The sequence below is a fragment of the Talpa europaea genome (genome assembly GCF_964194135.1).
Source record: "Talpa europaea genome assembly, chromosome: 5".
NCBI lineage: Eukaryota > Metazoa > Chordata > Mammalia > Eulipotyphla > Talpidae > Talpa > Talpa europaea.
This window is the reverse complement of record NC_140071.1, coordinates 99,863,637-99,882,290: the sequence shown is the minus strand read 5'-3', so window position 1 is coordinate 99,882,290 and position 18,654 is coordinate 99,863,637. Positions and strand designations below refer to the sequence as shown.

The following is an 18,654-nucleotide window of genomic DNA, read 5'->3' as shown; positions in this document are numbered from 1 at the left end:
TTCTTGAAATACAAGGTGAGTTTATTAAAGACATCTCAGATTTCTGGAAAACATATGCATGTTTCTGTTTTAAGACAGGTTATGGTAGTTTAGATATTCCTAAATTTGATACCGTAGGCATGACTAAAAAATGGACTAGATTGTTATTTTCTATGAAAAAGAATTACAGAAAGTAAAGATGATCACCAGAAACGCACATATATTTATTTTTCAACATTTTGCTTTGGTTAACAAAACACATTTTGACTTAAAGTGTTTCTAACATACGGTTATAGTTTATAGGGGTGCGTAAAACCGAAAGAGATGTTAAACACATATTCTTATTGCTTCAAAGCATCTCAATAGAAAAACAGACCAAGTTGCTTAAAAAAAATTAAATTTATACCAGAATTACTCATTCAGTTACAAAATACATTTTCACCTGTTTCTCTTAGCTTATAATTTTTTCTTAGTGCATTTCATGAATTACAGATGACATAAAATGCCTTTCCTAGATAACATATATATTATGATTTTTGAGAAAAGAAATGTGTTTTTTGCATGAAAAATTCTTTGGGGAATATTTCATGACACAAATGGATGCTTTTCACTATTAAGGTCTTAACACCAGTAATCAATTTTCATCATAACTGTAGATAATAATAATAATGTAGATGAAGTAGAGAAGGTAGCTTCTAGAGACAGAAAAGTTCTTCTCATCAGCACAACAGAATAGTTATAAGCATCAAATCTCTGGAAGGTTCACAAAGGTAGGAATGCATGAATGTACATTGCACCAGGCAGGAGAAAGTCAGATTCCTATAGCTGAATTCCTAGCATTTTGCTCTTCATAGTTAAATTTGTTCTAGCTTTCAAATCCTCATTTCTAGGATGACTTGCGTTTTGATATTTTAAAAGTTTGATTCTTTTGAGCTCTCTGTAATGAGAAAATGAGAGTTTTATAAATTTAGACTGTTCCTGTTTCCCAGTGATAGAGTTAATGTATAAAAACATATAAGCAGAAAGAGAAGATAATTATAACCAAGGCCCCTTATTAAAACACTTTACACAGAATCTGCATTTGTCAGGTTTTTTTTTTTTTTCCAAAAAATCTATCTTGTATGAAACAGATTTTAAAAAATGGAAATAATCTGGTAACCTACCTTGATTATCTCTTTTGCTAGTTTTGATGTTGGATTTAGGCATCTTTTACCTTTACCAAATTTCAGGGTGATGCTGTGAAGGGAAGATCCACAAGTCTTAAATTTTGGATGGAAAAGCATAAGCAAACAAATAGCCTCCACTGTTTTCATTTTCAGATTCTATTACTTACATCACTTCTGTCTTGTCACAGCTATTGCTTGGGTAAAGTATGGTGGCTTCCTTAATAGATGCCACTTTCACTGCTCTTACTCCAGGGCCTAAGCAGAGACAGCGTCCTCCTCTGAACATGGGAAAGCCTAGAATAGATCATAGCATCAGTTACGGAAGCCTCTAATTGCAGTAGATAGCTGTGATTATCTTCCTGATGAAGAATGTGATTTCATTAAAGAAAGAGAGAGTAATTTGTCAACCAACACTTCACATTGCTGTTGCTTAGAACTTAGGCAAGATGCTGACATTTAAATTTCTCTTTAAATTTGCAACAAACTATTTAAGAATAAAGGGAAGCATCAAAGCTTGTTGGAGATTAAGTTTGCATCTTGCTTTTATGCTGAAGAATTTTTCCAGGAAGCTAATATTATTTCATATTAAATCTCTTTAGTAGATATTAAAATTATTGCTAAAGGCTCTTGCCAGATTTTGTAGCCTAATAAAAAAATTCCATGGTCTATTATCTCTGCTTTTAATAATCACCTCTAGTGTCTTAAACACTTCCAACATTGTCTGCCACAGCTGTAGTAACTTCTAATGTGTAAGGTAAAATAAAAAATTTTAATATCTTTTACAATAAAAGTGGAAGAAAAGATAGTTGAAGCAAAAAAAAAGATAAGTTGAGAAGTATATAAATACATACCTTGAACAGTTGTAGTGCATAGTATCACAGCCAAGACTATAGTCATGCCTATCACATTCATGTTTGTCTATTGCTGCTATTGCTGCTGGTTCAGCTTTGAAAGTTTTCTTGGAAGATGTAGAAATCTTGAACATGAAATGAAGTCCATCCTCGGCATTTATAGGGCACTTTATACACCATTAGCCCTTTTATGACAACTGGAATTTCCCTCTTTGAGTCATGCTTCCATATTCCCAGAGTTTCTTGTTTTCATTTAAATACCCTTCTTATATGTTATAGCTTGAGAGTAACATGAATGTGAAAGCACTTTGTAAAGAGTGAAAAACTGTATGAATATTAGATTTGTTATCTTTGATAGGATGCAGCCCTCTTCCTTAGGTAACATTTCCTAGAAATAGTTTAATTATTGGATTATGCTGAGCAGTGGAATTCTGACAAGTTGTTCATTCTTTCATCAAGAAAGATTGGCTGCCTATTTTCAGTGCTTTCACTCCTGTCCTTTTCATGTAACTATACAAAATAGCATTTTAAAGAAAAATTTTTTACCATCTTTTAAACTCATCATATATAAAGCCTACATTATTTGACATCTCAAGTGAGCTTTAACTAGTTAATATTTTTGCCAACTGTTATTGTATATCTAGAGAATTGTCCTTATACTTCTAAATTTATATACATTTCCTTTCATATGTTTAAAAAATTTACTTTATATGTTAACATTATTATTTAGTACATAAAATTTTATGACCTATGAATTTTAAAAACTGATTTTTTTTCATGTGCTATTTTTATTTCTTGAATTCTCTTTTGATATCACTCCTGTACCCTTTCATTTATCTTCACCTTTTTCAGTTAAACTGTCTAAATCTGTTTATTTTATTTTTATTTATTTTTTAAAGATTTATTTACTTATGCATATAAGAACTGGGGTGTAAGCCGGAGGTGGGGGGGGGGTAGGGAGTGGTGAGAGGATTCACCAGAGAGAGTGGGGAGCAAAACAGGCAGATCTACTGAAATACACAGCTGCGGGGAGCAGAACGTGAGACTGGAGAAGTCCACTATGCCATGTGGGTAGCTCCCTGGCCAGGGATTGAACTCATGCAGCAGTGGCTGGCGGTAGCTTAATAGCCCTGTGTCTTTAACCCCTGCACTACCAGGTAGGCCCTAACTCTGTTTTTTTAAATCTGTCTTTTGTGGACACTTAAAAAAATCATTTCCAAGGGACTGCTTAATGGGTTAATTGAATTATTTACTGAATAACCGGTAACTTGTAATCTTTTAAAAATGCCTCCTTGCTATATCTTTGTTTTCTCTAATTTCTTTCTTGGTTTAAATAGATGTTAAGCTTTTTTCTTATGTGATTTGCAAGGGACACATTGTTTTATGTTTTGCTATTGATTATTAAAATTTTTTTGCCTGAATTTGCTAATTATTTACATCAACAATAAAGAGTATCTTCTCAGTCCTTCCTTTTTAAGATGAGAAAATTGTTATTTTCAAACATTTACTCCTTTTTCTTAGTTTTTTTGGTATAATCTGGAATTTACAACTAATATATTATTTTCAGATGATTATTTTGCATTATTCAACTTCTCTTTGAGAGTTATCATTTGCATTTAATATGAAATTATATACTTATGTAGATAATATCCATATTTTGATTCTACTACCTCTTAGTGACCACCATCACCATACTGCTCGCCCCATGGTTGAGAGTCACTGCCTTCCTTCTTTTGTCAGAATATCAGAAGGAATGGAATCAGAACTTTGACAAAGTTTATCTGAAAGATTACTGAACTCCACCCCACATTTCTAATATTAAAGGAGAAACAGAGAAAGATGAGCACAGAGAGAAGAAATAAGCTTGTAACTTCCAATGATTAAAGATTTAAAAAATAACTGATAGTTCAGTTTGTTTTGCTATTTAACTATGCCTGTTGGTGCTGGTCAGATACAGATTTATCTGTATCTTTTTTGTGGAGTTGAATGATTTTAATTATTGAGTTAGGTTGTTTCAGCAGCTGGGGTACAGCTTAAGTGTTATAGTTGTGGCTGGAGTATTACAGCAAACTTTCATCCAGGGCTTCAAGCACTGCTGGGAGGGAAGGGGAAGGTGGGCCGTGTTGGGGAAGTGAGGTGGGAGGGGTGGTGGGTGGGTATACAGAGTACAAGAGTCAAAGAATTGAAAGGCCAAGGAAGACTGGGGGAGGGAGCTTATATTGACAAAAGGGGTGGGGCTAGGGCCACTTCATGCAAATGATGTTTTCAGTCAATGCAGTTCTGACTGGTTTGTTAAAAGGTGATTGGCAGAATTTCTGTACTGAGCGTGGCTTTGCCAGTATGGTTTCATTTCTTTTCATCTGTGGACATGTCTGTGCATGCCTGGATCCTGGGACATATCTAAACCATCTGACCCTCAACAGCCTCCCGGGCTCTATTGTTCCCCAGACTCACATTGGCTTCATGTACATTTTTCTTTATTTATCACCATTGGCTTAATTAAATTTATTGCAAAGGAGAGAGTTTTCTGGAACAGCTAAATAAGCTACAGGTGATTTATTGAAGTATGACTTTTCATTTTCTTGGAAATCAGTTGATTAAGATTTCAATCTATCATTCCTTTTCTGAAAATGGAATTTAATGTTTACCTTTTTAGAAGAAGAATTATCAAGTAACAATCATTTGACTTTCTTGTAATGGAGGTAGAACTGACATAGTCTGTTAGTTTCAGGTATAGACATAGTGTTTCAATATTTGTATAGATTGAAATTGTTAATGGGCAAAATGAGGGGCACCAAGATCCCCCAACCTGTGTTCTAAAGGGCATGGTTCTGCCAGTCTCTGAGTGCGTAAGAACTTTAATGAATGGATGTGCATAGAGAGGGAAGAAGGGAATGGATGTAGTTTCCCAATAAAACACCCAAAGTTACCTATCCCCCCACGGGTAAATGCTCAGTCAAACAAGATTGGTTCAAAGTGGGGCCCCTTTTGGGGCCAAAGGTCTAAGGTACCTTCTGGCAGGGAACTATAGGAAAGGGAAAGAAGGGGCCAGCCAAGTCTAGGATGAAAGTAGCAAACTTAAAGTACAAATCAAGATAAAGGCTGTCATTGTCAGCCTCCCCATGTGTCTCACACCCATGTATTTCTCCTATGTCCGGAAGTCACTGGTGCAAGTCCAAAACTGAGATGCAAGCACCTCCTCCTTCACATGTCTGCTCCTCCTGTCTCTGCCTGTGTCTCCCCCGAAACTTTTTTAGCTTCCCTTGCTGCTCAGCTTCAACCTTCATTAAGTGGGGCAGGAAACATGGAACCTCCCCTTTCCATGGAGAGTCCTGTCACAAAATGATCACCACAGTAAGTCTAGTCGGTGGCTGTTACCATACATGTTATAATTTTTTTCTTGTGATGAGAAGTTTTAAGATCTCTATAAACAACTATTAAATATGCAATATAGTATTATTAACTATAGTCACCATGCTTACATACTTCCCCATGACTTATTTTATAATTGAAAGTTTGTATATTTTGAGCCCCATAACCCATTTGCCTATCCTCCGTTATACCACCCCATCCCCAAAGTGACCACTGTTTTCTGTATCTTTGAGCTTGATGTTGTTGCTTTTTTACATTCCAATATAAGTGAGCTAATGCAGTATTTGTCTTTCCCTGTCTTGACTTATTTCACTGAGTCTAATGTCCTCAAGGTATGGCCATGTTGTTACAAATAGTAAGATTTATTTTTTAACAGCTGAATAATAGCTTACTGTGTGTATGTGTCCATGTCTTGGCAATTGTAGTGATGCTACAGTGAATGTGAAGGTTGCACATATCTTTTAAAGTTAGTGTTTTTGTTTTTTTCAAATATGTATGTCTTCTTTGAAAAAAAATCTTTCAGATCTTTTGCCTATTTTTAAATTGAGTTCTTTATATATTTTGGGCATTGACCTTTTATCAAACATAATTTGTAAATATTTTCTACCATACTGTAGATTGCTTTTTTATTTTGTTAAAGGTTTTGCTGTGCAGAAGATTTTTGGTTTGATGTAATCCCACTTTTTACTCTTAATGCCATTAGTATTAATTTACCTAGTAACTTACAATATCTAAGTATTCTTTGTTTTATCTAGAACCAAATTTGCTTGCCTTGGAATGTTACTTTTTGCAAATTCACTTTCAAGGTGATTTTTATTAGAGTCTAATTAACAAATGTCAAAGAGATGCCACTTGATTTATTTTCATAATAATTCATATGGAAAAAACAAAGGTTTGAAAAGGAATTCCCTTCTAGTCAAATTTGGGGTAAAATCTTAAACCCCTAAATTAAAATTTAGAACACAGAGGAAGAAACAATCAAGTTCTGTTATCTCATTGAATTGATTAACTATCTTTTTCCATGTCCTTTATACTTCTCACAGAATGTTTGCTGCTATTTGCTGGCATTTGAGCCAGGAGCAGTGGGTTGTACAAAACAGCTTCAGCATAACCGTAAACTTCAGAAATGTCATTTTTTTCCCAACAAAGGCATCTCTGTTCATGGCCTTATGTTGGTTGCCCAGAAAATGACTGCAGTTGACAACTGCGAGGTCAACGTGGATGTTCATGTTAATTTTCCAAGTTAGGACACAACATGCCTATTGTTAGGCGATAGAAACATGTGAGAACTGGCAATGAGAAACTTTGCAAACAACTAATTGGAAGAAGCTTGATTCCAAGAGAAAAGGGAAATTGTGCAATAACTTCATTTACCATTTTACCTCTGGTACTCAGAGAAGCTGAAGGAGAGGGGAAAATAGACCTGCACTAGCTGGAAAGATAATAATGCACAAAAGAATCTTGCCTGGAGACGTGAGACCTGAGTGTGAATGTTAAGGAGCTATGTGCATAAGGTATGAAGCTGCTTGGATTTATTCCTGTGTTTTCAAATAGAATAAGTAAAACGGCCCATTATATGGAACACTGCAGTACACATGATTTGCCAGTTTGAACTAAAGATTAACTAAATGTTCTATTTTAAATAAGATTTACAGTCAGGAATATAAAAATGACTGGAAGGACATTTTTTGTTAAACATATTTTATTTCTTATATTATCTGGAGACTTAGAATAAGTAACTTTCTTTTAGCTTCAAAACAAGAACAACTGTCTTAAATATTTAGGTAAGCTATGTATTATTTTTATTATGTGCATTATGCTGACTTTTGTTTTCCTTTTTAATAAAAAATGTTCTCATTTCCTATTTCTAAGACTTTCCTAACATCCTGATTCTACTGTAGAAGCATACGCAACCTAACTTACTATGTTTCTTTCTTCCCTACTCTTTCTCTTAATGTGCGAGTAGGTGAGCAGAAAGAGGTGTCCTCAGAGAAGCGTCACTCCTCACCTTGATGGGAGCTGGTTGGGGGCTGGGTATGTGGTGGTAGCAGGAGGAGTCCTGGGAGACAATAGTGGTTGCCACTGTTTGTTGATGCCTGCTTTGTGCCAGCTATTATAATCAAGTCTCTTACTCATCCTCCTCATTGTTCTCTAAGAAAGGGCACCATGCTCTTTCTAAAGAGAAGAAAATGAGGCTTCAAGAGGTTATGTGCCTCCACAAATCATTTCACACACTTAGTAGTGGCAATTAGGAAACAGCAGCAATGAAAAAGCACACTGTTTCCCATTTTCTGTGATGAAACAAGGGAATGGAAGGCACCCTCAGAGTTCTGACTATATAACTTCCAGCTCTGAGGCTCCCTGGAAAATGGGGAACTCAAAAGGATATTGCAGTAGAAGACTAAGTGTGGAAAAATTTGGAATAAATAATGAGAGTGTCCTGGTAATGAAGCAATTAGGAAATCTCTTGAACAAGTCTAGAGTCCCATTTATTTTACATTTCCTTGAATACCTGGAGAACAATTTTTGTGACTCCTCTTAAAACTAGCCCTTTATTAGTAATGTTTATCTTCTATTTCCCCAATTGTTATCTTTGAAAAACTCAAAACAACTGACGTTTTTCTAGGGACAGAAAAAAGGGGGAAGTCTGTGTTCATTTTTCAGTTAGTTGAAGAGAACAGAAATTTTGGTCCAAGGCAGTAGCAGCTGGTGCCAGTGCAAGAGCAGGTCAATCCTTGTCCCTGGGAATTTATACCAGATGAAGGTCTTAGGTCCATCGGGGGAACCGGGATAAGCAGGTTGCCAAGGGGGACTTTATGACGGCAGTGCTGCTCCCTTACTCCCAGCACCTCTCTCCTTTTTCTCTAGCCTACAGTCTAAATCCTCTTTCTTCTACCTTTGAAGTCTTCCCAAAATCTGCGACTGTGCAGAGTCAGGGCTGAACCTGGAAGACCAGAGAGGCATGTAAAGATTTTGCCAACACTTAGCACTTCAGAAAGGTCTCAGATTGCCAGGAATCTAAGCTAGAGATAAAGAAAAGAGAAGCAATTTTAGAACGAGGGGGGAGCAGGCCTGGGAATTGTCAAGAAAGAACATCATTTAACAGCAGCAGAATAAAATGGGGGTGTTAGATATATTCAGAGAGACCAGGAAAGAGGTAGAGTCCCTATTGCTTGTTAGATTGGTAAGAGAGTAAGAGAAGGGAGAGGTATTCCTGACATTTCAACTGGAGACTCATACTACATGACTCCCTGGAAAAACAATATATATATTTGGCATTCTGAATCCAGAAATGCATTACAAATTACTGCCTTTCAGTGTGCTGTATACACACATGGTTTAAAAACAAGTTAAGCCCACCATAATCAGGTCTAGCCTTCCCTAAAGTAAGCTCTGCTTTTTTTTTTTTAATTCTTACAAGAAGAATTTACTCTTCAACATTGATAATAACCCACTTTGATTTCTATTCTTATTTATTTATTTTTGTGTAGAAGGACTGGGTTGCAGGCCAAAGGTGTGGGAGGTGAGAGGATTCACCAGAGACAATGGGGAGCAGAACAGGCAGATTTTACTGAAATACACTGTCTAGGGGAGTAGTGAGTGAGACAGGAGAGGTCTGCTGAGCCATATGTGGGTCACCTCCCTGGCCAGGGATTGAACTCAGGTCATAGGGGTGATAGTGCTGAGACTTAACCCCTAGGCACAAGGGGATTTATTCTTAATATCAGAGCTGAACTATTTTGATTTCTCTTCAGAAGCTTCCCACGGCATGGTGACTGTTACAGATAGCAGCTATGTTGGAAACAAGGGAATTGCTCACTGCTACTAGGTGCAGTCTCTACAGATTAAGTGGAATCAGACGTCACTCAGAATTTAGCCAAGAAATTCTGTTGCTTTTCCCACGAATGCTTTGATTAGATTGAATGCTTTTTATTCTTAGCATTGAGATGACCTATTTATTTACTTAAAAAAAAATTGGTAGCCATTTCAGCAGTGACATTATAGCTTTTAAAACTGAAGAAAGATTTTGATGTGTAGACTACTATAAATAGGACCTTTGGGAATCTGAATGAATTACTTGAGTCTGATTACCAGATAATTTAAAGACTGAGTTTGACCTTATACCTGCCAGAGATGGAAGGTTCCACAAGGTACATAATGATCTGAAGAAAGATTCTTTGAGTGAAATAGAAAGTTTATTGAATGCATATATTAGCAGTTACTGACTCAGTAAGCTTCCTAAATCTAGAAATCAATCACTGCTTATCTGTTTAGAGAAATTCATTTCTATCTTTCTGTCATCTTGGACCAAAAAAGAGAGAGAAAGAAACTCATTATATAAAAGGTGAGAAAATTAACAGGAATTTCCTACCTATTTATATATATACAGAAACACAGCACGCATGAAGTCTTAACTGCAGACGAAACTTGTGTTTGACTTTCTTTTCATACTTAGAACATTTTATATCATATTTTTAATTAAAATTTGTGAATAGTGGCAGTAGTGACTTCTTTTTTCTTGCTTGTGGATTTATGGTACAGGGGAAGAGTCTCTTAGAGGCCTTTCAAAAAAGGCCAAAGGCCAAAGGTCTTTGAGTTTTTGTGTTGTCTTCCCTTCCATTTTCTTTTTCCCCCCTTTCCATCCTTCCTTTTTTATAGTTGATTATAATGTGTAGTTAAATTTTAAAAAAATATCTGTAATATTTATTTTTATTTTTAAAAGTTTTTCTTGGCCTTAAATTTAAAAGATTGTGAGTTGAACCTTTGAACCTTTCTTGTTTTCTAAGCAAAAACTTGCATTAAGTGACTTTTTGCTTACATTAGCAATTATTCTCAAAATTATTTTTCCCTGGTATTTTTCCTCAAAGGAAAAATTGAGAGTACTGGTATTCAGTACCTTCATTGTACATTCAGGCAATCCCAAATTGTGTGGACAATTAAGTTTCCAAGCAACTTTGACAATTTAGAGAAAAGAGTAATACTCAGTAGCATTAAGGACAGGGGAATTTTTTTATAGGAAAAATAAGCTATCCAAACATGAGTTGGAAAACTAATACATTTGTAAAGAGATATAAGAGATAACAGAATAAACCATTAGCTAGATATGAGTTAGAAATGCAGTATTAACACTTATAAATTAACAAAAGTGTGTTTGTTCGTGGGGTGATCTTTAAGAAATCTGTAAATTATTGGTTAGGAAATAAGAACCTACTTTTCTATAGATGTTAAAAATGGTGATTATTAAGTTCAAGAAGTCCCTCCAGAGCAGGAAACCTTGTCTAATTTATCTTCTGTTTCCCCCACTTGCTTCACATAGAATCTTTATAAATATATGTATTCAAATATATGTATTTATATTGGCTTATGAACTTTTAAGGTGTAACAATGCCAGGGTCTTTGAGAAATTTTGTCAGGTATTGCTGCAGTTTCTTCGTTTCTTTCCTTCCTCTTTTTTGGCCACTAGCCACTGCAGACCTGTACCTGCATCTATCATAGGCAAGGAAGAATAAACAGGGACATCTATGATCTAGGAAAACCTGATATTTACAGTGGGTAAATAAGAGGAGGCATGAAGAATTGGAAGATCCCGGGATTCCATTTAAGTGCTTTGGGATTGAAAAGGGTTAATTAGCCTTTGGTTAGTGAACCATTTGACTGGTGTTGAGATGGTATGTAAAGAATATATAATAATCAGTTATGCTAAGTGGTGCATTGGGATTAAACTACGGAGGAACCCTGAGATACAGAGTTTGACATCTACTTCCAGTTTCCTTTAGCATTTAGACTTTGATGGATTCTAATCCACAAAAATTTAGGCAGGAAGTCTCTTAAATAAAAAAATCTTCATTTAACCATCTGCCCAGAAACTGGTGTAGACAGTTTGAAGTGACTAAGGTGTCTATAAAGGCAAAACAACAAAAACAGAGCACCTTTGCTGAGACATGCATCACTTTGAAGGGTGATGTTATTCCTTGGGAGGGAGGAGCAGGATTTGGGACAGACTCTACAGAGATCTTACAAGTCTATCTTGAGATATGTTTGGGCGATTTTTTATTTTAATGTATTATGGTTTCCTAGATTGTCCACCATTAAGCACATGATGATAATAAGATTATTTTAAAAATACCACTATTACCTGAACAACTAAATTGTATTTCCAGAACAAATGAAATTTAAATTATCCATCATTGGATTATCTACAGAATAAATTTCCTTCTGTTCAAAAGATAATTTGAAATTGACTGTGGGGTACTCGTGATAATTATTCTAATTCCCTCTATCATATAAAATCACTGAATGAGAAGAGAAAGAGACAGTGTCCCCTGTTCCTGCCGTCCTACCACCTCTCCATTTCTTCCTTTATTTCTCTCTCCCTTTATCTCCGTCTGGAGTTGAACTTTTAAATTTACCCTGCTAAGTATGGATGATTGCATATGTCTGCGTGACACAGTTATATTCTAGATATCTTTTCCATTTGTTTTAAGCAATATTTCATTGGAATACAGAGTGTGGGATGTTATTTTGACTGTGACGTGTAATAGCTTTGGTTGGGGGTGTGGGAGTAGTTAAGGAGTGGGTGGCAAATTATTTTCTGGCTATATCTCCAGATCAATCAGTAAATTAATTTAGAATTTGGTAAAGGATTATCTTAAGAGTGGATTATGATCTAAGAAGTTGGAGAAGCTTTCAGAAATAGAGCATTAAAATAGCCAATGGTTTTATGAAGTGTTATGTAAGACTCAGGGAGTAGAAGTGATTTATGAAGGAAAAGCTGAGTCGATACTAGTCATCAGGCAAATTAATGTATTGGCCTATGTTTTAAGAATTATGGGCTCAATCTGGATTCTACTATCTAGGTATTCTTTATGCTATAATTTGGGAAGGGGGCACTGGATCAGATGAACTTCCAATGTCCCTTAAACTCTGTGTCCTTCCAATGTCCCTTAAATAATCTATACATTGATATCTGTCAGTAGCATTTGATACTGTGAACCCCTCCTTGAAATTATCTTCTTTTTAATTCTTCCTTTAGGATGTTTTCTTGGTTTTCCTTCTTTCTTTGCAGGTCCATTTTCCTCTCCTGGTTACTAAATGTTGAATGTGCGTATATATTCTTATAGATGTATGTATATCTATAGTTACATCTACCTATGTATCTGTGTCTCTGTCTCTCAGACTTATGCAGTCTTTTATCACTTTCTATCTTACATTACTATTTCTTAGGCTGTTGGTGATTATGCTACAGTAATTATATATAAATCAGTGGTTTCCAAATTATATTTCTAATCCTGATCTCATCTTTGATCCTGAGGACCTGTATATACAACTACTACTCAGCAGCCCTATTTGTGAATTTAAGAGGCACCTCAAGCTTAACATATTAAACAATAAACTCATAAACTCTTTTCCCCTACATACAGCATGCCTTATCTTAGTGTATGCTATCATCACTAATTATAAACAGTTGTGCACGCTGGAAACTTAGGTGTCTACAGTAGTTTATCTGTTGACCCTGTAGTCAGTTTTCTCTGTTATCTAGCTTTCACAGTGGAGCCACGGGGATCTTTTTTTATTTTTTTATTTTTTATTTTTTTTATAATAAATTTTATTTTTATATTAAATTTTTATATTAAATTTTATTTTTATATTTATATTTACAATCGCAACCCCCTTATTTTGACCCAAATCCCTACCCCCCGTCCCCTACCCCCCATAGAATGTCTCTGGTTCATAGTTTTTTGTTGATTTTGATTTTCACTTTCTTATAGTTATTCTTTTTCCTGGTCCCTTATTTAAGTTTTCTAGATTCCTGCTATGAGTGAGACCATCCGGTATTTTTCTTTTTCTTTCTGGCTTATTTCGCTGAGCATGATCCCTTCCAGCGCCATCCTTGTTGCTGCAAATGGCATATGTTTATCTTTTTTGACTGCTGAGTAATATTCCATGGTGTATATGTACCACATCTTCTTGATCCAGTCATCTATTTTTGGGCATTTGGGTTGTTTCCAAAGCTTAGCTATTGTAAACAGTGCTGCTCTAAACATAGGGGTGCAGGTGTTCTTTGGAATTGATGTTTCTGTGTCCTTTGGGTAAATACCTAGGAGTGGAATTGCTGGATCATATGGAAGCTCTATGTTTAGTAGGTCCAGAAATCTCCATACAGCTCTCCATAGCGGTTGGACTAGTTTGCACTCCCACCAACAGTGCAAGAGAGTTCCTTTTTCTCCACAACCTGCCAACATTTGTTGTTGCTAGTTTTTTTAATATGTGCCATTCTCACTGGTGTAAGATGGTATCTCATGGTAGTTTTGATTTGCATTTCCCTGATTACAAGTGATGTTGAACATTTTTTCATATGCCTGTTAGCCATTTGCATTTCCTCTTCAGAGAAGTTTCTTTTTAGCTCTTCTGACCATTTTTTGACTGGATTCTTTTCTTTTTTTTTTTTTTAAAGATTTATTTATTTGTTTGTTTATTTATTTATCTATTTATTTATTTATTTAAGCACTGGGTACAGTCAGAAGCGCGTGAGGGTGAGAGAACTCACCAGAGCCAGAGCGGGGAGCAGAGCAGGCAGAAGGACCGAAGCACACTGCCAAGGGGAGCAGTGGGCGGCAGGAGAGGTCTGTGTGCCATGTGGGACCCTCCTCTGGTGGCCTGGGAGCAGCCGGGGATCGAACCAGCGATGCAGAGGCTGCGGGCAGCTTCGCAACCCAACGCTCAACCGCTTTGCCACTGGGGAGGCCCTGGATTATTTTATTTGTTGTTGTTGAGTCTCATCAGCTCTTTGCAGATTTTTGTGATCAGTCCTTTATCATTAGTGTTGTGTGCAAAAATGTTCTCCCAGTTGGTGGGGTTTCTCTTTGTTTTTGTTATTGTCTCTTTTGCTGTGCAGAAACTCTTTAATTTGATGTAGTCCCAGCTGTTTATCTTTACCTTCACTATCACTGCTTTGGGTGATGTGTCTGTAAAGATGTCTTTTATGTGCCTATCATGTAGTGTTTCGCCTATATTTCCTTCTATTCCGGGGATCTTTTTTATTTATTTATTTATTTTTATTTATTTATTTTTTTTTAAAGATTATTTATTTATACAAGCACTGGGTACAGTCAGAAGCGCGGGAGGGTGAGAGAATTCACCAGAGCCAGAGTGGGGAGCAGAGCAGGCAGAGGGACCGAAGTACACTGCTGAGGGGAGCAGTGGGCGGCAGGAGAGGTCTGCGCGCCATGTGGGACCCTCCTCCGGTGGCCGGGGAGCAGCCAGGGATCGAACCGGCGCTACAGAGGCTGCGGGCAGCTTCGCAACCCAGCGCTCAACCACTGCGCCACCGGGGAGGCCCTCGGGGATCTTTTTTAAATGGCACATCCAACCTTGTGTCTCTGTGGCACTTTCCATGACAACATGCCAGCAGCCTTTAGGATTAAGGCTATAAATTCATTGTCATGGTCCTGCCTGCCTCCCATAGCTTTATCTTCCACCACTCTGTTCCTTGTTGTCTGAACTAAATTGTATTTCCAGAACAAATGAAATTTGAATTATCCATCATTGGATTGATTATCTACAGAATAAATTTCCTTCTATTCAAAAGATAATTTGGAATTGACTATGGGGTACTCCTGATAATTATTCTAATTATTCTATTCTAATTATTATCTATTCTATTCTATTATCTATTATCTATATCTGTTCTATTCTAAGTACCTATCTAATTATCTATTCTAATTCTAATTACCAACCATACTAACCTTCCTTCAGTTCCTCAACTGCACCATTGTCCATCCCACAGGGCGTTTGCCTTGCTGTTCCCTATGCCCAGAACATTTCCTATTCTTTTCCCATTGTGAGAACCTTCTGTTTTGAGCTCAATGCTAACTTTTTTTATTTTTTTACAATAGTGTTCCCTGATCCCTTCCACTTTAGACCAAGTTCCTTCTAAACGTTTCTATAGCAGTTTGTTCTTTCTCCTTTTCTTTTTCTTTTCTTTTCCCCTCCCCCGCCTCTTTATTTCTCTCTTTCTTTCCTTCTTTCTTTCTATTTATCTCAGGTTATTATTATATACTTCATGATTTTATTAGTAACTGTCTCCCCCACTAGACTGTATTATAAGGGCAAGGGCAGTTTTTGATTTTTGCTCATTGTGATATTATACAATTCTTGTAAAATCCTTTCACAAATAAGTAGTTAGATTATTTCTAGAGAGAATGAGTTAAATAGTTAGGCAAAGCAACCATCTTTTTCAGCTTTCTTCAAGATCAGAGCAAAAACTAAAAGTGAAAAAATAGAATTAACCTGCGGCCTCTCCCTTTCTGTGAACTCTTTTCCATTTAGGGTATTACCTGGTTCAAGCCACTCCTAGCTTTGAACTTACAGGAATAAAACTAAAAGCAAGAAGCAAAAACCTTCCTCATTTCCATATTCTCACCTGGTTGCTGTCTTATTTGTATCCTTCCCATTATAGCTGGTGAAAAAGTAGAGCAAGAACACAGAGTTTGAAAATATTGATCAAACTTAAACACCATCAATCATGCTTACACTCTGCTGCTTCTGGATATGTGACCTACTTTTAATTCTAAAAATGAAGAAGACAAGTAATAGTTGCTTTGAGGATCAAATGACAATTCATATGAAGTGCTTAACATTGTGCCTGGCACATATTTAGTGACTGTAACTGTTAGCAGCAGTCATTGTTATCCTTGTCATTGTTAGGAACTGAACTACAATATGTCCCCCAATCAGCTATCGCTTGAAATCATAACTCCCAGTGTGGCTGTGTTTGGACATAGGGCCTTTAAGGAGATAATTTCTTTCTTTTTTTTTTTTATTTTAAAAGATTTATTTATTTTTTAAATAATAGATTTTATTTTTATATTCCCCATACAATTGCAACCCCCCCATTTTGACCCCAGTCCCTCCCCTCCCACCCCCCACCCCCCAAAAAGTGTCTCTGGTTCATAGTTTTTTGTTGATTTTGATTTTCACTTTCTTATAGTTATTCTTTTTCCTGGTCCCTTATTTAAGTTTTCTAGATTCCTGCTATGAGTGAGACCATCTGGTATTTTTCTTTTTCTTTCTGGCTTATTTCGCTGAGCATGATCCCTTCCAGAGCCATCCTTGTTGCTGCAAATGGCATGTGTTTATCTTTGACTGCTGAGTAATATTCCATGGTGTATATGTACCACATCTTCTTGATCCAGTCATCTATTTTTGGGCATTTGGGTTGTTTCCAAAGCTTAGCTATTGTAAACAGTGCTGCTCTAAACATAGGGGTGCAGGTGTTCTTTGGAATTGATGTTTCTGTGTCCTTTGGGTAAATACCTAGGAGTGGAATTGCTGGATCATATGGAAGCTCTATGTTTAGTAGGTCCAGAAATCTCCACACAGCTCAAGGAGATAATTTCTGTTGGTTAAGCCACTCAATCTGTAGTATTTGTGGTGTCAGTCCTAGCAGACAAACAGGATTATGATTATGGTCATCATCATTGTGTTCATAGTCATCACCTTCATCCCGCACTTTCAGTAATCTTTTTTCATATTTTCTCCTTAACCTAATGACGTCAGATTTTTTTCTATTATGAAATTATCATACGTTACTGGTTATTTTTATATAACTAAGTTCGGAAGACTGTTTCTTATCTAGTTTGACTTCTTTGTGGTCCTTGACAATCGTTTTCTCCCTCAGGAAAATCTCTCATCTTGAAATTCCTGCTTGGGCTCCTTCCTAATTTTCCTTCTTGAACTCATCTTCATCTGTACCTAAATGCCACTATCCTGTGCATCCAGCCCACCACACTCATTGGCTAATATACTAACAGAATACTGCTCAGCCTGCCAAGCATGTCAATACCCTAATCTGTGGAACCTGTGACTATGTTATGTTACATGACAAAAGGAAACTTACAAATGAAGTTAAGATTATGGATCTTAAAATACGTGTATACATTGAGTGGAACCAAAGTAATCATAAAGGCACTTAACAGTAAAAGAGGACAAAGAATAGTTAGAAAGCTCTAACAAAAAAAAAAAAAAATAATAAGCAAGGGGGATTTGTGTGTGAGAGGCACTCCCCCCTTGCCATTGTTAACTTTGAAGATTAAGGATGGGGGCCACAAACCAAGGAATGTGGTAGTTTCTACAATCTGGATATAGCTCTCAGCTGGATGGCCAGCAGTGAAATAAGGAAATCAATCCTATGTCTTCAAGTAACTGAATTCTGCCAATAACCTGAATGAGAACAGAAATGCATTCTCCCCTAGAACCTTTAGATAGAAGTTCTACTAACACCTTGATTTTAGCCTATGGAGACCTGTGAAGGGCTTCTGACATAGGAACTCTAATAGATTTTTGTTGTTTTAAGCCACTAAGTCTGTGATAATTTGTTATAGCAAAAATAGAAAACTAGTCTAGCTAATGACTCAAATTTGAATTGCCATCTCAGATTTCTCTCTGAATCATAAATTCAACTGCCTCCTTTTCTGTGATATCTGTAGGTACCTCAGATCCACTATGTTGAAGTGAGACTTCTTCCTGTGACCTACTCCTGTTTCTTGTCTTGATTGATATTGCACCTATCCATTCAGATGCCTTAGTCAAAAATCTAGGGGGGCCTTCCTGGTGGCACGAGGGGTTAAGCACCGCACTATGAAGCAATCCTCATCCTCTGCAGCACGAGTTCGATCCCTGGCCGGCCAGGAGAAACCATATGGCAAAGCAGACCTCTCCTGTCTTGCCCGCTGCTCCCCTCAGCAGTGTATTTCAGTCAGTCTGCCTGTTCTGTTCCCCACTCTGTCTCTGGTGAATCCTCTTGTTAGGGGGAAAGGATGTCCTGAGATAATCTCATGCAGGCTTTGTGGACTCCACCCCCACTCCAGACTAAAGCCATCAGGACATTGGGAAAGACAAATCCCATCACCACCAAGGGGAGGGTGGCTGGGACCTGAGGGTGGAGTTGGGCAGCCAGGTTGGATATAAAAACCAAACACGTGGGCCTTTGTCTCTCTCTGGCTCGCCATCGCTCGCCTCTTGGCTTCACCGCTCCTGGCTGGCAGCGAACTCTGAGAGCGCCATTTTGGGATTTCAGATTGGCGAATCGGGTATAGGACTCATTTAAAACGTTGTCTCCCACTTTTCTCCCAGAGCTGTACATTTCCTCATTTCCCCTTCCCTTGTAAATAAACCTTTTATTAACCTTTCACGTGTGCCTGCAGTAGAACATTGATAAATCCTTTTAAGCGCGCGGGTGAGGACCCACAGTCAGGCACCCCGTTTTGTATCGGTGTTGCTCTACA

At 37.0% G+C, this 18,654-nt stretch overlaps 1 protein-coding gene across 1 annotated transcript; it reads right to left on the bottom strand.

The window, feature by feature from the left end:
• Window positions 1-865: 865 nt before the first annotated feature.
• CXCL11 (C-X-C motif chemokine ligand 11) lies at window positions 866-2,186 on the bottom strand (the record flags this gene model as incomplete). Its single annotated transcript, XM_084232977.1, has 4 exons — window positions 1,997-2,186; window positions 1,313-1,439; window positions 1,143-1,215; window positions 866-916 (listed from the first exon to the last, which is right to left on the bottom strand). Exons 1-4 carry the CDS (start codon window positions 2,055-2,057, stop codon window positions 866-868), a joined length of 312 nt encoding a protein of 103 aa, XP_084089103.1. The 5' UTR covers window positions 2,058-2,186.
• Window positions 2,187-18,654: the final 16,468 nt, after the last annotated feature.